General features: G+C 42.1%; 1 protein-coding gene across 2 annotated transcripts; it reads left to right on the forward strand.

The window, feature by feature from the left end:
* Window positions 1-1619: 1619 nt before the first annotated feature.
* Window positions 1620-12021, forward strand: LOC311506502 (SWI/SNF-related matrix-associated actin-dependent regulator of chromatin subfamily E member 1-like). 2 transcript variants are annotated; one of them, XM_084570479.1, is made up of 11 exons: window positions 1620-1665; window positions 2221-2278; window positions 3687-3730; window positions 4423-4521; window positions 7267-7359; window positions 7979-8110; window positions 8482-8653; window positions 8800-8972; window positions 9060-9161; window positions 9281-9563; window positions 9909-12021. In XM_084570479.1, exons 2-11 carry the CDS (start codon window positions 2272-2274, stop codon window positions 10313-10315), a joined length of 1512 nt encoding a protein of 503 aa, XP_084426605.1. In that variant the 5' UTR covers window positions 1620-1665; window positions 2221-2271; the 3' UTR covers window positions 10316-12021. The 2 variants fall into 2 exon arrangements, with proteins under 2 accessions (XP_084426605.1, XP_084426606.1); XM_084570480.1 differs by having other exon boundaries at window positions 7267-7347.
* Window positions 12022-15608: the final 3587 nt, after the last annotated feature.

A 15608-nucleotide genomic window follows, 5' to 3' on the forward strand; every position in this document is an offset into this window, starting at 1 on the left:
CAGATTAGTTTTGTGCCTATCATTGCAAAAACTCATTAAAATTCAGTGGTCTCTTGTTGTGATGCCGCTGCTACCATCAAGGAGTGTCATTGCTATGGGTTGGGGGTGTCTGGTCTGGTCTAAGTGGGTGCTGCGTGTCTAAGTAACATCCACATGAATGAATGCCAGGTCCAAAAGATTCCCAGCAGAACACTGAATTGTCTCAAGATGGTCAGTATTATTTACCTGTCATTGGTTTTAATGTTGTGGCTGGTTGGTGTATATGGATAAATATATAGTAGTATATATATATAAAGTATATATAAAGGTATACTTTTGTATTTTTAGTTATACTTTTTAGTTTTACCTTTCACTGACTTGTATTTCCACCAAAATGTGTGTTGCACATACCTGACTTAAACTCATCACAACCACAAAATGTTTCAGGGTTGTGAAAAACATGGTCATAAAAGGGTTCACTATGTGTGGTTTGCAAATTTAGGTTTTGCAAATCACCTGTCTATACACAGAAATGTTTACATATTCAAATTCCTGCGAGAAGGTCAAGCCGAGGAAGGCAAATGACTTGGCTTTGTAATCTCTGTGACCATTCAAGCACAATCCTTTGCTTAAACCAGTCACTGGGAGTATCCCTATTTTTCTGAAAATGTTACTTTGTTATTTGTCTCTCTTTGTCTCTATTATTTGCCCTGACCCAAACCCGATAGAACACCTTTGAGATGAATTAGAGCGAAGACTGCGAGCCAGGTCTTCTCATCCAACATCAGTGTCTGACCTCGCAAATGCGCTTCTGGAAGAATGGTCAAAAATTCCCATAAACACACTCCTAAACCTTGTGGAAAGCCTTCCCAGAAGAGCTGAAGCAGATCGGTGTATTTTACTGTCTGAGGTAAGGCAGGGGTTCCCAAACTTTTCCATGCCAAGGCCCCCCAAACAGCATTAGCTTCTGGCCGGGGACCCCCTTTGCAAACCTACAGACAATTCTACAAAGTATGTAAAGAAACGTCATCTTTTATAATGTTTTTTCTTACTTTTATTCACTATTCAATAACTATTACATTTAGTTTTTTTTTTTGCAGCAGTGTCCTCCACGACAGGTCTGTTCCTTCTGTCTCTGTCTTGTCAAAAACCTGCCCATTTTGTGCTAGCTACATGCCAGCTTGAGGAGCAAAGCAGCTTGATAACAGATTATGAGGTCATGAACGATGTTTTGACTGGCAGGGAATCAGAAAGATGAGCATGGCAAATAACATTTAGATATGATATATTATTAATAATTATGGTTTATGATAATGATTTAAAAAATAATTCGATTATGTTTTAAAATAATGATTAATAAAATAATTTGATTATTTTTATAATAATGGTTAAAAACAATTCGATTATATTTTTTAATTTTTCTAAAAAAAAATTTAAAAAAATCTTGTCTTCCCTCCAATTCTCTGAGGCCCCCCTAGAGCCCCCTGGCGGCCCTCCAGGGGGCCGCGGCCCCCACTTTGAAAACCACTGAGGTAAGGTACGACAAATTGAAGTAGATGTTATTTTATTTTGAAAGGATCATTTCCGCCGGCCCGGATGATTTTTTATTTTTTTTTTTTTAAAACTTCCGGTCTGTGTGTGAAAGGCGGAACAAGCGGCCCTACAGAGGGAACAAAGGACGGTTGAGTGAGTGTGTTTACGTTGTTTCTAGCGCAATTACTCAAAAACATTAAATTTGTGCAGTTATTTTAACGCAGATATATGCACGAATTACAAGCATTCCGTTTTGTTTGTTCGTAAATTGTAAGGCTAGCTCATTTACCCCATGTGCCGAGAGGTAGCGGCAGTTGGGGACTTATTGTCCGTTAGCCTAGCACCGACAACAAGGTTTATTCAAACGTCTTGTAAGCCCTCCGCCGATTAAAACCGCCAACTGGTTTTATACAAACGCGTATTTATATATGTTTGTGTGTTATGAACTAAACGGTTAGCAAATAAATTAAATTACACTTGTTTTTTGAACAAAAAAAAACGTTTACATTTTCTCTTTGTGTTAGCTAGTTTAGCATGTAGGCTAGTCGGTTAGGCCTGGTGAGCTAATGCTAACATTCTAAGCCCGGTCGGCCATTGTTGTCGTTAATCGGCAGCGCTCGTTCATTGTCGTTTTTCTTTTAATTTTGTAAAGTTGTAGTTGACCTAATTTGTGTGTTCTCATATTTATTTATTTTTTTCCCACACAGTTTAAACAACATGGAAACAGTCTGATAGCAGTAGCCCGAGTCTCCAGTCGCGATGTCAAGTAAGTCAACGTGTGTTAAAAACGCCGCAACAATGTTTGTTTCTATTCATTCATTAGCTTAAACGATTTTCCTTGGATTTTATTCATAACTTTCACTTAACGTAAATGAACATGTTACTTTTAAGTACTAGTCACAACCCTCCGATTCCCACTCTTGATCTTATTATTGATAATAGCCCCCAAACGGAAATGTTCGTTGCCTTTGTAAATAGTTGCAGCCAATAGTTGTTTCTCTCCTGTGGACCAACTATAAAACACATCTCTGCTGTTCTTCTGCGTTTTTATTGATTGCCGTTTCTGCTGGTGCAGATAGAGCCTGCTGTGAGCCGATCAGCCACAACATTATGACCACGGACAGGAGAAGTAAAATAACACTGATTGTCTTGTGACGATTCAGCGTTAAGCTGGGCAAGTTTTGGACCTGGCATTCATTCATGTGGACGTTACTTAGACATGTAGCACCCACCTAGACCAGACCAGACACCCCCACCCCATAGCAATGACTGTCCCTTGATGGCAGCAGCCTGACGCAAAAACGCTTTTAGGAGCAACTCAGAAAAACGCGAAGAACAGCTAAAGGTGTTGACCTGGCCTCCAAATTCACTAGATCCCAAACTGATCAAGTATCTGTGGGATGATCCACAGAGGCCCCTCCCCTCAACCCACAGGACCCAACGCCCCCCCCCCCCCCCCCCCACTAACAACATCCTGCTGCCAGACACCACGGGACACCCTCAGAAGGTCCACGTCCATTCTCTCATGAATGACGACAGTGTTTTGGACACGCAATATTAGAAAGATGGTCATAATGTTATGCCTGATCGTTGCATCTGCCATTATATTAGCACACGGGGGTCCCTCGTTTATCGCGGGAGTTACGTTCTAAAAATAACCCGCGATAGGCGAAATCCGCGAAGTAAGTCAGCTTTATTTTTTACGATGATTATAAATGTTGTAAGGTCACAAAAACCCCTCACTACACACTTTATACACTTTTCTCAATAACTTGCAAACATACCGCACTTCAGTCACACTGCCAGCGATCATAGATGCTGTGTATGTAAATTTGGCAAGCTGAACGCATTCTGTACTGTACAAGAGACACCGTACGGAGGAGATTGATTGACAATGGTCTACAGTCCCTTAGCCAATCAGGACGCAGAAAACAATGCGCTGTTTCAAAAAAAAAAAAAAAAAAAAGCATGCAAAATTGCACAAAAACAAAATCCGCGAAAGGTGAACCGCGTTATAGCGAGGGACCACTGTATCTCTGTTTTCTTTGACCCAGAACCCAGTCTACACATGTTTTGTTTTCACTATTCAAATACTTGATTCCATCACCAAAGCAGTGTAGTGCTTTATGCTAAATTATACTAATGTCAGTCTTTTCTCTCTTTGTCTTCCACAGAACGCCCATCCTACGCCCCTCCCCCTCCCCCCGCCCCTACAACAGTAAGTGTCTCCGGCTCTCGGCTCCGGTCCTCGCACTCACCGTTCAGGGCATCTTAGCTCTTCAGACGCTTTCTTGTTTCCCCTCAACTTCTATCTCTCTCAACACACAGAGGTTGCCACAATCCTTGTTCGGTTTCTCCATCATCACTTTCACTCCTGCTTTTTCCTGTCATTCCACCACTTGTTTGGGGTCTTTTGCACCACAAAGAGGTGTGTTTGCCTCGTGTGTTTTTATTAAACATTGCTAAAGGGGGGAAGAAGTGTTCTCAACAAAAGCTTTTCAAGTACTTTTAATGTTAGCGGACGTGTGAGTTACAGAGTCAGAATGCTTGTTTTGATGCTTTTTCATTTTGTTCCATTCAGCAGCGGGGCACAACGTTGTGTAAAGCTGGGACATACGGGTGCAGACACGGGATAAATAAATGTGACATGTGCTACAGAGGTCTAAATTTGAGTTTGATTTACATGCAGCGTTCGCGTGTTGTGCACTCGTTCTGAATGCCAGCCCGCCACCGGTTGCCTTTTTCTTTTTTTGCACAATGAGGTCATGGAAAACAAACAAGCGAAAGAAATCTACATATATTTTTATGTCCCCCCCCCCCCCCCTTTCACTTATTTATGTTTATCCCTCTTCCTCCTCTTGTTTGTGAGCCATTTCTCATTCGTGTTTTGTCTCATTTGTCTTCCATCAGCAAATGCCTTCCACCCCAGGGTTTGTGGGCTACAATCCTTACAGCCATCTGGCCTACAACAACCTCCGACTGGGAGGGAGCTCCGGAGGCTCCAGCAGGGTAATGCATTAATGGGGGGATATGAACAACAGAACGGTGTATGGGGTGGAGAATAAAAGGGGGGGGGAGTTTGGTACTTGAAACAAATGTCTTAGAGTAAATATAAAGGTACAGCTATGAGAGGAAGTGGGCTGTAAGAAAGGCTTAGAGTCACACTCTCTACTGAGATTATGATGATGTAAAATGTTTTTTTAAGCTTTTTAATTTAACAAAAACAAGAAACGGTCACATCAGTCAATGATGCATTTAAACAAGAGGGTTTGGGAGCTTGTAGAGCTTATATTGGCAGCAGCAATTTGGGTTTTGGATGATGAAAGGGAGATTTGTTCACTTTTATGTTTGCGCCTCATTTACAGTTTATTTACGCCACCATTCTTTCCCCTGCCACATAAGCAAGCACAGCTGGGCTTGGTGCATGCTAACAGTTGTTCTTGGGCAACTCGATGCTATTAATTGACAAATTAATAGTATACGACGGTAATTAATCAACAAATTATGGTCCTAAAATGGCTTTAAAAAAAAAAAAAAATATATATATATACAGCTCTGGAAAAAAATTAAGAGACCACTCCCACAAATGTTTCTTAAATCAGCATCTCTACATCTGTGGCAACCAGTCCATTCCAGTGTTTGTTCGATTCCAACACAAGCCTCCTCATTCTACTTACTGAGACACTGATCAGGTGATCACCTGAACCAAATCTTATTTTATGAGGAAGATTATAAAAAAAACCCACTGCTGTGATTAAAGATTGAGATTATCCCACCAAAAATGATTTCTAAACTCTTCCTAAGTTAAAATATTAGTGTTGTGCTGTTTAAGAAACGTTTTCTTTGCATAAATCGAGGTTTGAAAACACTGCATCTTTTTTGTTATTTTGACCAGTTGTTATTTTCTGCCAATAAATGCTCTAAATGGCAATATTTTAATTTCTAATTTGAGAGAAATGTTGTCAGCCCTTTATAGAATGAAACAAAAATGTTGTTTTTAATAAATACATAGCAAAACCAGCAAAACTGATCATTTTGCAGTGGTCTCTTATTTTTTTCCAGAGCTGTATATACATCATGCCAACTCATTTGGACATCAATACTTAAGAATTTATTTTCAATTCATACTATGTCTATTCAAATAATTATTAGCAGTTTTCCATCTGGATGACTCCATGTGGTGTTTTTTTTTTTTTCCTTCTTTATTTTTAATGACTCGCGTTATTCTATCAGGCAATGGTTGTTAGAGTTTGTCCAAGTTGCTTTGGCAGACAACATGGAAATAGTTTTTCTGGTGAGTGAGAAAGGTAGCGCCATGTTTATCGATTCCCTTGTCGTACCTACCACATTAACAAAAGTATTTTTTTTACTTAACGGTAGCCAGGAGGTGTTACCCTTCGATAGGGATGCACTGAAAATTTTTTGTCCGAAAAATGCACCTTTGGGCCATTTTCGGACAAAAATTGCTGCGGTTGTTGCTTGCATCATCCTGTTTCTGCGATAAAGTCATGGCCGAAACAGAAAATTTTCCGACTCATATTGCTGCAACAACCGTGGCGATTTTCAGCCGAAAGTGCGTTTTCGGTTTTCGGCCGAAAATTTTTGGTGCATCCCTACCCTTCAACAATCAGCTTGGATTCCTTTTATCGTTTAACCCATTCAGGCCTAAACACTCTTCTGTAAACCCCCTCTCAAAACCTGAGGTTTTTCAAAATATGTCAACGCTTACTAAAACCTTAATTTCTCAGGCTCTGTAGCAGATAAAAACATGAGATAAAAAGCATTTGGCAGCTTACTTCTTTGGCTTTCAACTTGACTGACTTGCTAGGGCATAATCTTCAAATGCATTTTTTTTAAAAAATCACAAACACCAAACATTTTGAAAATTTTGAAAATCAGTAAAGATCTATTTTTTCAATTACTTCGTCAATATCACTTCCTTCACTTGAGTCAGCCGTGACGGATCGCTAGCACGGTGTTTAAAATTTTCGAACAAAACATACTCCACGTGTAGGCTTATTTCGACCAATCACAAAGCGTTTTATTAGTCACATGAGTTTAAAAAAAATCCCTAAGCATCTCTGTCACTCTGAGAATATTTCAGCCAATCACAGTGCATATAATTGGCCATGTGCCTCGAAAAAGACGACAACGCTCAAAATGACACAGACGCGTTTGCCGGCCTTAATGGTATCTACGCATAGATGCGTGATCCGGTCTGAATGGGTTAAATAAAAATAAAAAAAAGCATCCAAGAACACTTTAGTGTTGTGTGGTATTATGTTTACACACACACACACACACACACACACATCTTGGCCACAGTCAGAGCATAATCATCTGATGATTTATATTTGCACTTCTATCTCTAGATCTGACCCTCATTTGTTTACAGCCACGAGAACCAGCCAAATATTGAATTTACTTTTAGACATCAAATGGATTTAGTCAAAACCAACAGTGCCCCAACTGTATGAGACATTGTCACGTAACCGGTGTGCAGTGGAGATCTAATCTGAAGTCAGAGTCTGAAGGCTGGTGTGGTCGATGTTGTCGCTGAGCGCTCGTGGGTCAGAACACAACGCGGGCATTGCCACTGCTGCGATCCCATTATGAAATGGTCTCAAGTTTGTTCCCCCCCCCCCCCTTCATCTGCATTCCCTTCCATCTCCCATTCATACTTTTCTCCCCCTTTTTTGTCTCCCCCCTCCCCTCCCCGCCTTCTGTCTCCCCTTTTCTGTCTTCTTTCCACAGAACTCCACGGGCATCACCGTCCCGAAGCCTCCCAAACCTCCAGACAAGCCACTGATGCCGTACATGCGGTACAGCCGGAAGGTAAGCAGGAAGGTAAGACACCCATCCACGGTGTCTGCTTTTACTGCTTGTCCTCCCATCCCCTGAAAAGTTGGCAGGGGTTTGAGGGTGGGAAACAGCCAAGCCATGACGCCTCACCACCACCTCAACCACCTAGTGGAGACTCTCCACTCTATTACTCTATTACTCTGTTGGCTCACAGTAGCCTCCTGTGTTCGTCAACAATGAAGAGATATTATCTCCTTATATTTCTTTGTGCAAGCATGATCTGCTCCTGCCACTTTATTTTCCTCTTCATATGCTCTTCCCTGCTTTTCTGTAGTTTCAGAACAACCAAAAAAACCCAAAAATGATAAAATCTTCACTAAAAAAAACATGTGCTGGCATAAAACCAGATTCTGTCCTTTTATATTTCATTCCATTTCATCAGCCCTATTTGCAGTAGTAACCTTAATGTTAATGCCAGTGAATTCCATCCAGATAAATACATTATCTTGGATCTGTTTCTTTCCTCTGCACTTTTCCTCCTGTATTTCCTTCAGTGTTTTGTGGACATTTCTTTACACTCGCCCCCCCGTCGACCTGTTCTGACCATATGTTGTTGTTGTGGTTCGGTCCTCCTGTTCGTGCACGCGTCTTGCGCACACGCAAGGTATGGGACCAGGTGAAGGCGTCCAACCCGGACCTGAAGCTGTGGGAGATCGGAAAGATTATCGGAGGGATGTGGAGGGACCTGACCGACGAAGAGAAGCAGGACTATCTAAACGAGTATGAAGCGGAAAAGGTGAGTTGTAGAAAGGGTCTTGATTCTTGTCACGAGTAACCACCGGGTTTTAAAAAAGGTAATCAGTTGAAGAGCAGTTGTAGAAGATGGTGGAATACAGTTTTTATTTGACATGTCTTAAAAAGAATCCCTGTAATTTTCACGCCTAAAAAAAAAGCATAGCCGAAGTAAATTTATCCATTTAGAGAGAGAATTGGTTCTTCGAGGCTGGATGTGGATGAGGAGGGTGGAGAACCTCTTTCACCACCCCACAACAACAAATGTAAAGTAGTCGGGAAGTTGAGGGCTTGATTCTCAAACGTTTTGGAAGTCCAGAAACTGGCACTTTGCACGTCCTTCTAAACGTCATCGCCGTTTTCTCGCCACCCCAGATCGAGTACAACGACTCCTTGAAGGCCTACCACAACTCGCCCGCCTACCTGGCTTACGTCAACGCCAAGAACCGGGCAGAGGCGGCGATGGAGGAGGAGAGCAGGCAGAGGCAGAGTCGTATGGATAAAGGGGAACCATACATGAGCATCCAGCCCGCTGAAGACCCCGATGGTAATTCGAAAGTCATCTTTTTAAAGTGTGTTATTTTAGATATCTGAGATGTTGCTACAAAGTCTTTAGAACTCTTTGAAGGCAGTTCTACAGAGGTTCTACTTTCAGGTGGGCTAATCTGGCCTTTTTTGTTCCCGTCTCCCCAGACTACGACGATGGTTTTTCAGTGAAGCACACCGCAGCCGCTCGCTTCCAGAGGAACCACCGGCTCATCAGTGACATCCTCAGCGAGATCGTGGTGCCCGACGTCCGCTCGGTGGTCACCACGGCCCGCATGCAGGTCCTCAAGAGGCAGGTCCAGTCTCTCATGGTGCACCAGGTAGGCTGGCAGGATTTATTCCAGACCGCTCTGTAGGATGATGTCGGTGATGACAGAACGTCAGCGTGTTTCTCTTGGCGATTTCAGAGGAAGCTGGAGGCAGAACTTCTGCAGATCGAGGATCGCCACCAAGACAAGAAAAGACGCTTCCTGGAGACTACAGACTCATTCAACACTGAACTCAAGCGGGTACTTAATCACCTAGAGATAGCCAGTTGATTTGTAAAGAACAAAAGGAGCATTTCGCCAAATTTTATACTCATAAATTTGTGACCAAGCTTCCTGTTCCTCCTTCCCATGTCTTCCAGCTGTGCAGTCAGAAGGTCGAGGTAGACATGGAGAAGCTGGTGGCAGAGATGGCCGCCGCCGAAGAGGCCGCGAGGCGCCGGGCGGAGGAGAGGGAGCGCGAGGCGGCCGAGCAGGCGGAGAAAGCAGCGCAGCAGCAGCAGCAGCAGCAGCAGCAACAGCAACAGCAGCAACAGGAAGCCGCTGCAAACAAAGCTGCAGAGCAGAGCGGTGAAAATAACGCCGGCACAACTACCCCCACCTCAGGGACCAAGGAGGAGGACAAGGCCACACCAATGGAGACAGGTACCAGGACGCACAATGAGCTGATGGCTAAGCGATGTGATGTGAAGCTTGAAAATCATATGTAGAGACAGATGACCATTTTTTGTTCAGTGTGCCTGGATCTTTATACAGTATATTATGATTATTTCCCCAAGAAGTAAAAAAAATCCACATGACGTACATCTATATACCAAGATTAGGGTTTTGCGTAGAGTTCGGCCCAGTGAGGCCGCTGTCAAATCTCTCGCTTGCAGTTGAGATAATTTATGTAAAGTTTAGATTTATTGACCCTGTTGCCTTATTATGGCGTCTAGTGGACAAGCGTGACTGCATTTCATACAAGCGTGTCCTTCGTTCCCTCCCCAGATGAAGCTACTCCCGCAGAGACCCCGGCAGAGCTCCAGTCTGCTCCACCTCCTCCATCCGATCCCCCCTCCTCCGCCTCCGACAAAGCAACACCTCCCTCCGAGCCCCCCAGGGAGAGCAGCACTCCCAGCAGCAGCGCCCCCAGCGATGAAAACAGCAACAGCAGCATGCCGCCTCCCCCCTCAGAGAGCGCCCCTGGAGCAGCAGCAGCAGCAACAGCAGCAACCCCAGAACCCCCAGCGGGCCAAGAATCCACCTCCAGTGCGACGACCCCTAATGCGGCCGCAGCGCCAGCGCCTGCGCCTGCCCCTGCACCTGCACCAGAAGAACCAGCCCCTCCTCCTCCACCGCCGCCGCCGCCACCACTACTACCCTCCAGTCAGAGCAGCCAGCAGTATGAGATGTAAGAGTAGCGTTAGACACACAGTGTTAGCTGTAGAGGTCCTCCCTGCGCTGCAGCTCTTCATCTCAGGATGGAGGAATATAGTTTTGCAGCAGGTGCAGAAGCAGCGGGGCTTGTACGGTGGCTCTGTTATGACAAATAATGGGATACTGAGAAGTGCTGAGGTTTGTTAGTAAGGTCAATAAATAGTTTTTTTATACAAGAGTGTTGTAGGCTTTTCATCAACCAGCTTCATGTAGCTGCGACAAACGCAGGGAGACTAGGATTTCCCTTTAAAACTGTACGTTTCCTTACTCAGCATGCCTGGTTTGATAAAGCGAACGAGTCACCAAAGAGTACAAAATTAGTTTGAGTTTGTACTCCAGGCAGACGCTGCACAAGCCATTCCTTTTATTATTTTCCTTTTTCTTTAACCATGCCGCATGATGGATATCGTAGTGTAAAATAAGCCGATGCAACCCAAGAAAGAGACGTTGCACGGATGTGAAGCGGGCCACTGGTCAGCAGCAACGTAACTCGACTCCTGATGCCACTGTTCGTGCCCTGCGCTCCTTCGTATTGTTTGAAACCCATGTCTTTATCCTCCGATGCCCCGTTGACAGGGTTTGCATCCACAGCTTTAGACCCAGACTATCAAAAACAACATTTAAGTTACTGCTCTCAATCCTCTTTCACCGCGACATCTCATCTCAAGCAGCAATGCGACCGTTGTTCTATACGACTCGAGGCCCGACGCAAACTAAACGGCGGCGAGGAGGTTTCCATGCCGATGGCTGACAAACAAAGGCCCCTGTGTAGGCGTAACCGTAGACGTACAGCTCTAAATTTTATCAAATCAATCGCGTCGGGAACCAAAAGTCAGAAGGTCACCTCGTATGAAAGGACCTGAACGTTTCACCTCCTCTGCGTGTAAAAGCCTCAGCATTTTCTACCCCTCCCCTCCCCCCTTCCTCCCCAGTTTGTATGATTTTACCAAACTACTGCTGTTACTTCTGCTCTGTGTTTGTAAGAGATCCGGTGGGACCTTTTTAAGATGAATACAATTATCCAATGTCAGTCTTTGTTATCGAACCTGATGTCTTGAATCGGACTGCAACTCTAAAAACATTTCAGATCCTGTCGGAGGAAATAATAGCCTCCACGTGTGAAGTCAGGCCACATTTTAATTCCTAACCACCACATTTCTGCATGCTTTTCTAAAATACTAACCAAACGCCTGCAAGAATTTGAGCAATTGGCGAAGTCTTGCACAGCTGAGGTGCACGACGGAACACGTGGAGCGCACCAGAAGTGGAGGATACATATATAAATGATAGGCTCGTCTACAAGGTGCTTTTTAAACTCGGTGAATGATGATAAAGTTGTTTTTTTTTCCCCCTGTATCGTCACAATTTTATAGAAAAACTGACACGTTTAAATAAAAAAAAAAAAAATCTTCCTTTTGAGATTTTTACAATTCAATACGTTTTTAGTTCAGACTGCTGGTACCACAAAGCATTTAACTCAGAGAAATGCACTAGAGGCTACCCTCATCCAAAGGTAACCTCGCTCTTGCATTTAAAACAAACAAAAAAAATGACTGTTTTCTTACTTGAATTGGACTGTTTTTAGCAATATGCCACATTTTTATTTTTATTTTATTTTTTTGCATCTTTCTTTTGTACTGTCCGAACTTATCTAATCCAAATAAAGATGATTTCTCAGTCTGTTCATGGCCGTTTGTATTCGAGCTTTCCCGCGGTCGTCAAAAATATTCCGATTACAGATGAAGAGTGGAAATAAAGCAGAAAAGGGTTCTGATATTTAAAAAAAAAAAAAAAAAAAAAAAAAGCACTGCGCTTCGTCTTTGAAGGCTACAGCTTAAATAGCTTAAATTTCTATCTATTTTCCGGTATTTGGAGCGTCATAACAAAATGCTATCACCAAGGTTTTTTTTTAGTTTTTTTTTTTTTCAAATTTAAGCTTCACGCTTGGGTACACTTTTCATCGGAAAAAGTTTGCATCTCGCCGCCCAGCGCCTCACATCTCAGATGAAAGACAGATTAGCTTTCTGTATTCCTATTCTGTATATATTTACAACAACTTCATACAGAATACCAGGAAGTATAACGCAGACTGTTTCCAATAATACAAATGCATGAAAATGACACTCCAGTCACCAGCACAGCGCCAGACATGCTGATATTGTATAAAGCAGAAACAATTTTGACGACACAGAGGCACCAGTTCTTGAAGGATACTGACGACTGACATTTATTGCAGGTGAGGACAAATCTAACAAAACTGCAAGTGTTTTCAATGTGTATCGGTGTTGATTCTTTTACAGTGTAGCAGCTGTTGTGTGTAGGAATCAGTTATTTTAAGTTTGCAGTCTTTCTGACAGAAAATGTAATCACTCAGTGTGTAATTAAATATGAATTAGATCATGTTCAACGATTTAATGATAGAAAGTGATCACTGTAATATAACAACTGCTATATGTATATTATTTAAGACTTTGATAACAAACAATCATTTTATTTTAAATGCTTCTAATAGAGCATCTATAGAGGGTAAACACTGCAACTTGTACTTGACCTTAAGACTTAACTACCGCTGCAGAGAATAATTGACAATGTTCATCTATCCAAGGTGCAACTGAGCTGTCCAGCAGAGCATCATGAAACAGACTGCCGCTGTCGCGCTACTCTTACCAGGTCAGTGAGGGTCGATCGTTTCCTCAAAAGTCTGAACTTCGCGTGTTCCTGAGATATTCAGGATATGTGTATCTTTTGGAATTAGTTTGATGCAAGCTTGGACACTTTTATGGGGTTTGAAATAAAGTGTGAAAACCATGGTCTCATTAGGGTTGGGTATTTGGATGAAAGATTCTGTTTTCAGATCCAATTCAAGGTCTTATCGAATCTTATAGGCTGGTGACAAACTGTCACAAAGGGCTTTAGTTTTTGAGATACCCCTCCCCGAGGTAGAACAAAACCTAACAATGTTTTTCCTCATCTCTAAGGTCTCCCATATATGAAATGGGTTCTTAGGTTAAAATATTTTACTGCAAACATTGTTAAATTGATACATATTGTTATACACCCCAAAACTAAAAAAGAGCAAAAATATAGCCTGGCCGTATGGGAGTTAAGACATATAAACTTATGTAGATTAATAACACAAGCTGTGACAGCTTTGAAACTTGACATAATTGTGATCAGGAAGTTGCTTTACCTATTAGAAAAAACTGGATGTGAATATCTTGATGTGTGTAACATATAGAGCCCTATGAACACTTGCCTAAAATAAGCGGACATACAAAAAAAGAATATCTATGCAGAATGTTCACATTTACTTTGTTGTTGCTTTGTGAGGGATTGTCACAGAAACACATATGGTGGCTTGTTGGAAAGATGGGGTTGTGCTTAATCCAGTGATACCAAATATGTAAATATAGCATGCAAAGTCAGCGTGCTACATCACTAAATGTATGAGGTGTCCCAAATGAAAAAAAGTGAATCAAGTCTCCACAGCCCCTTATCAATGGTGACAAGAATGTTGACCAATTCAGTGTTACTGCAACCTAAGCAAGTAACTTCTCAATTGATTTACCTGGATAAATAAAGGTTACTTTGGGTAAGTGCTACCCTAATAATGCATTTATTGCATGGTTGTGCTGAATCCAGCAATACCAAATATGTACATAATCATTCATCACTAAATATAAACTGTCCCAAATAAAAGAATATGTTGCATTGCATAGCAATGTAGTGTACTGTACCGTGTGACATCACCAGGGGATGGGTCTAGCTAAGGCTTACAGCTCAGCAATAGTACACACAGGAGACAGGGTGACAGGATTGTAGTTTGGCCTTGATGATCTTTTTAATAAAACTATAACTTCACTTCAGACAGAACAAATTAAATTACTGTCTCAAATCAAACAAATGTTCATCAAACAAAACACTCTGAGGAGGAATGAACCCTCTCCTCACGCTAAACTCCCTATCTCTTTCGCTGGTGTTCTACATGGACTGCCTTTGGTAGCCATCCCTGTCACTCATCAGCATTGTCATCAGTGACAAAGTGGGTCATATTTGAGCAGTCTGGGAAAGGGCAAGAACAGAACTCAGTGCAAGTCAAGCCCACTGAAAGGCACTGGCATTTACTGGTTTCAGTGCATTTTTCATCTTTGCAGTACAGATGGGTGATGTCTCGAACTTCATTAGGTATTGGTGCCTTCTGGAACATTACAGGTTCAATGGATCCATCTTGTCTGAGCCTCCATCCTCTACCAACTGGGTTCCAGAGATGCAGTTGCAGTAACACTGAATTGGTCAACATTCTTGTCACCATTGATAAGGGGCTGTGGAGACTTGATTCACTTTTTTTCATTTGGGACACCTCATACATTTAGTGATGTAGCACGCTGACTTTGCATGCTATATTTACATATTTGGTATCACTGGATTAAGCACAACCCCATCTTTCCAACAAGCCACCATATGTGTTTCTGTGACAATCCCTCACAAAGCAACAACAAAGTAAATGTGAACATTCTGCATAGATATTCTTTTTTTGTATGTCCGCTTATTTTAGGCAAGTGTTCATAGGGCTCTATATGTTACACACATCAAGATATTCACATCCAGTTTTTTCTAATAGGTAAAGCAACTTCCTGATCACAATTATGTCAAGTTTCAAAGCTGTCAGAGCTTGTGTTATTAATCTACATAAGTTTATATGTCTTAACTCCCATACGGCCAGGCTATATTTTTGTTCTTTTTTAGTTTTGGGGTGTATAACAATATGTATCAATTTAACAATGTTTGCAGTAAAATATTTTAACCTAAGAACCCATTTCATATATGGGAGACCTTAGAGATGAGGAAAAACATTGTTAGGTTTTGTTCTACCTCCGGGAGGGGTATCTCAAATTTTTGGGGGCATTGTCACTAGCCTATTAACAATCTTAACGATTCTTATTCTTTGAGGGGTGGGGTTAAAACTCATTTCAGTCCAACGGGCAACTGTTTTGTATGTATAAGAGTTCACGCACGGTGTTCTCCTGCATTCTTCACAACAAACGTTAGTTCAGTTGGTTCAAAATCAAATCAATTGAAATGTGCACAATCCTTGAGGGACATTCGTCTGAATTGATTATCAGAATCAGAATTAAATATTCCAAATGCATGTCCAGGTGGGAGCTGGTTGGTGATGCCCAGCCCCAGTCCCATTATTTGTGCACCCCTTTCTAAACTAGAAAGTATAATTCGATTGTTGTTGAGGAGACACTCAAACAGCGTCACCATGAA

The sequence above is a fragment of the Chelon labrosus genome (genome assembly GCF_963514085.1).
Source record: "Chelon labrosus genome assembly, chromosome: 21".
Taxonomy (NCBI): domain Eukaryota; kingdom Metazoa; phylum Chordata; class Actinopteri; order Mugiliformes; family Mugilidae; genus Chelon; species Chelon labrosus.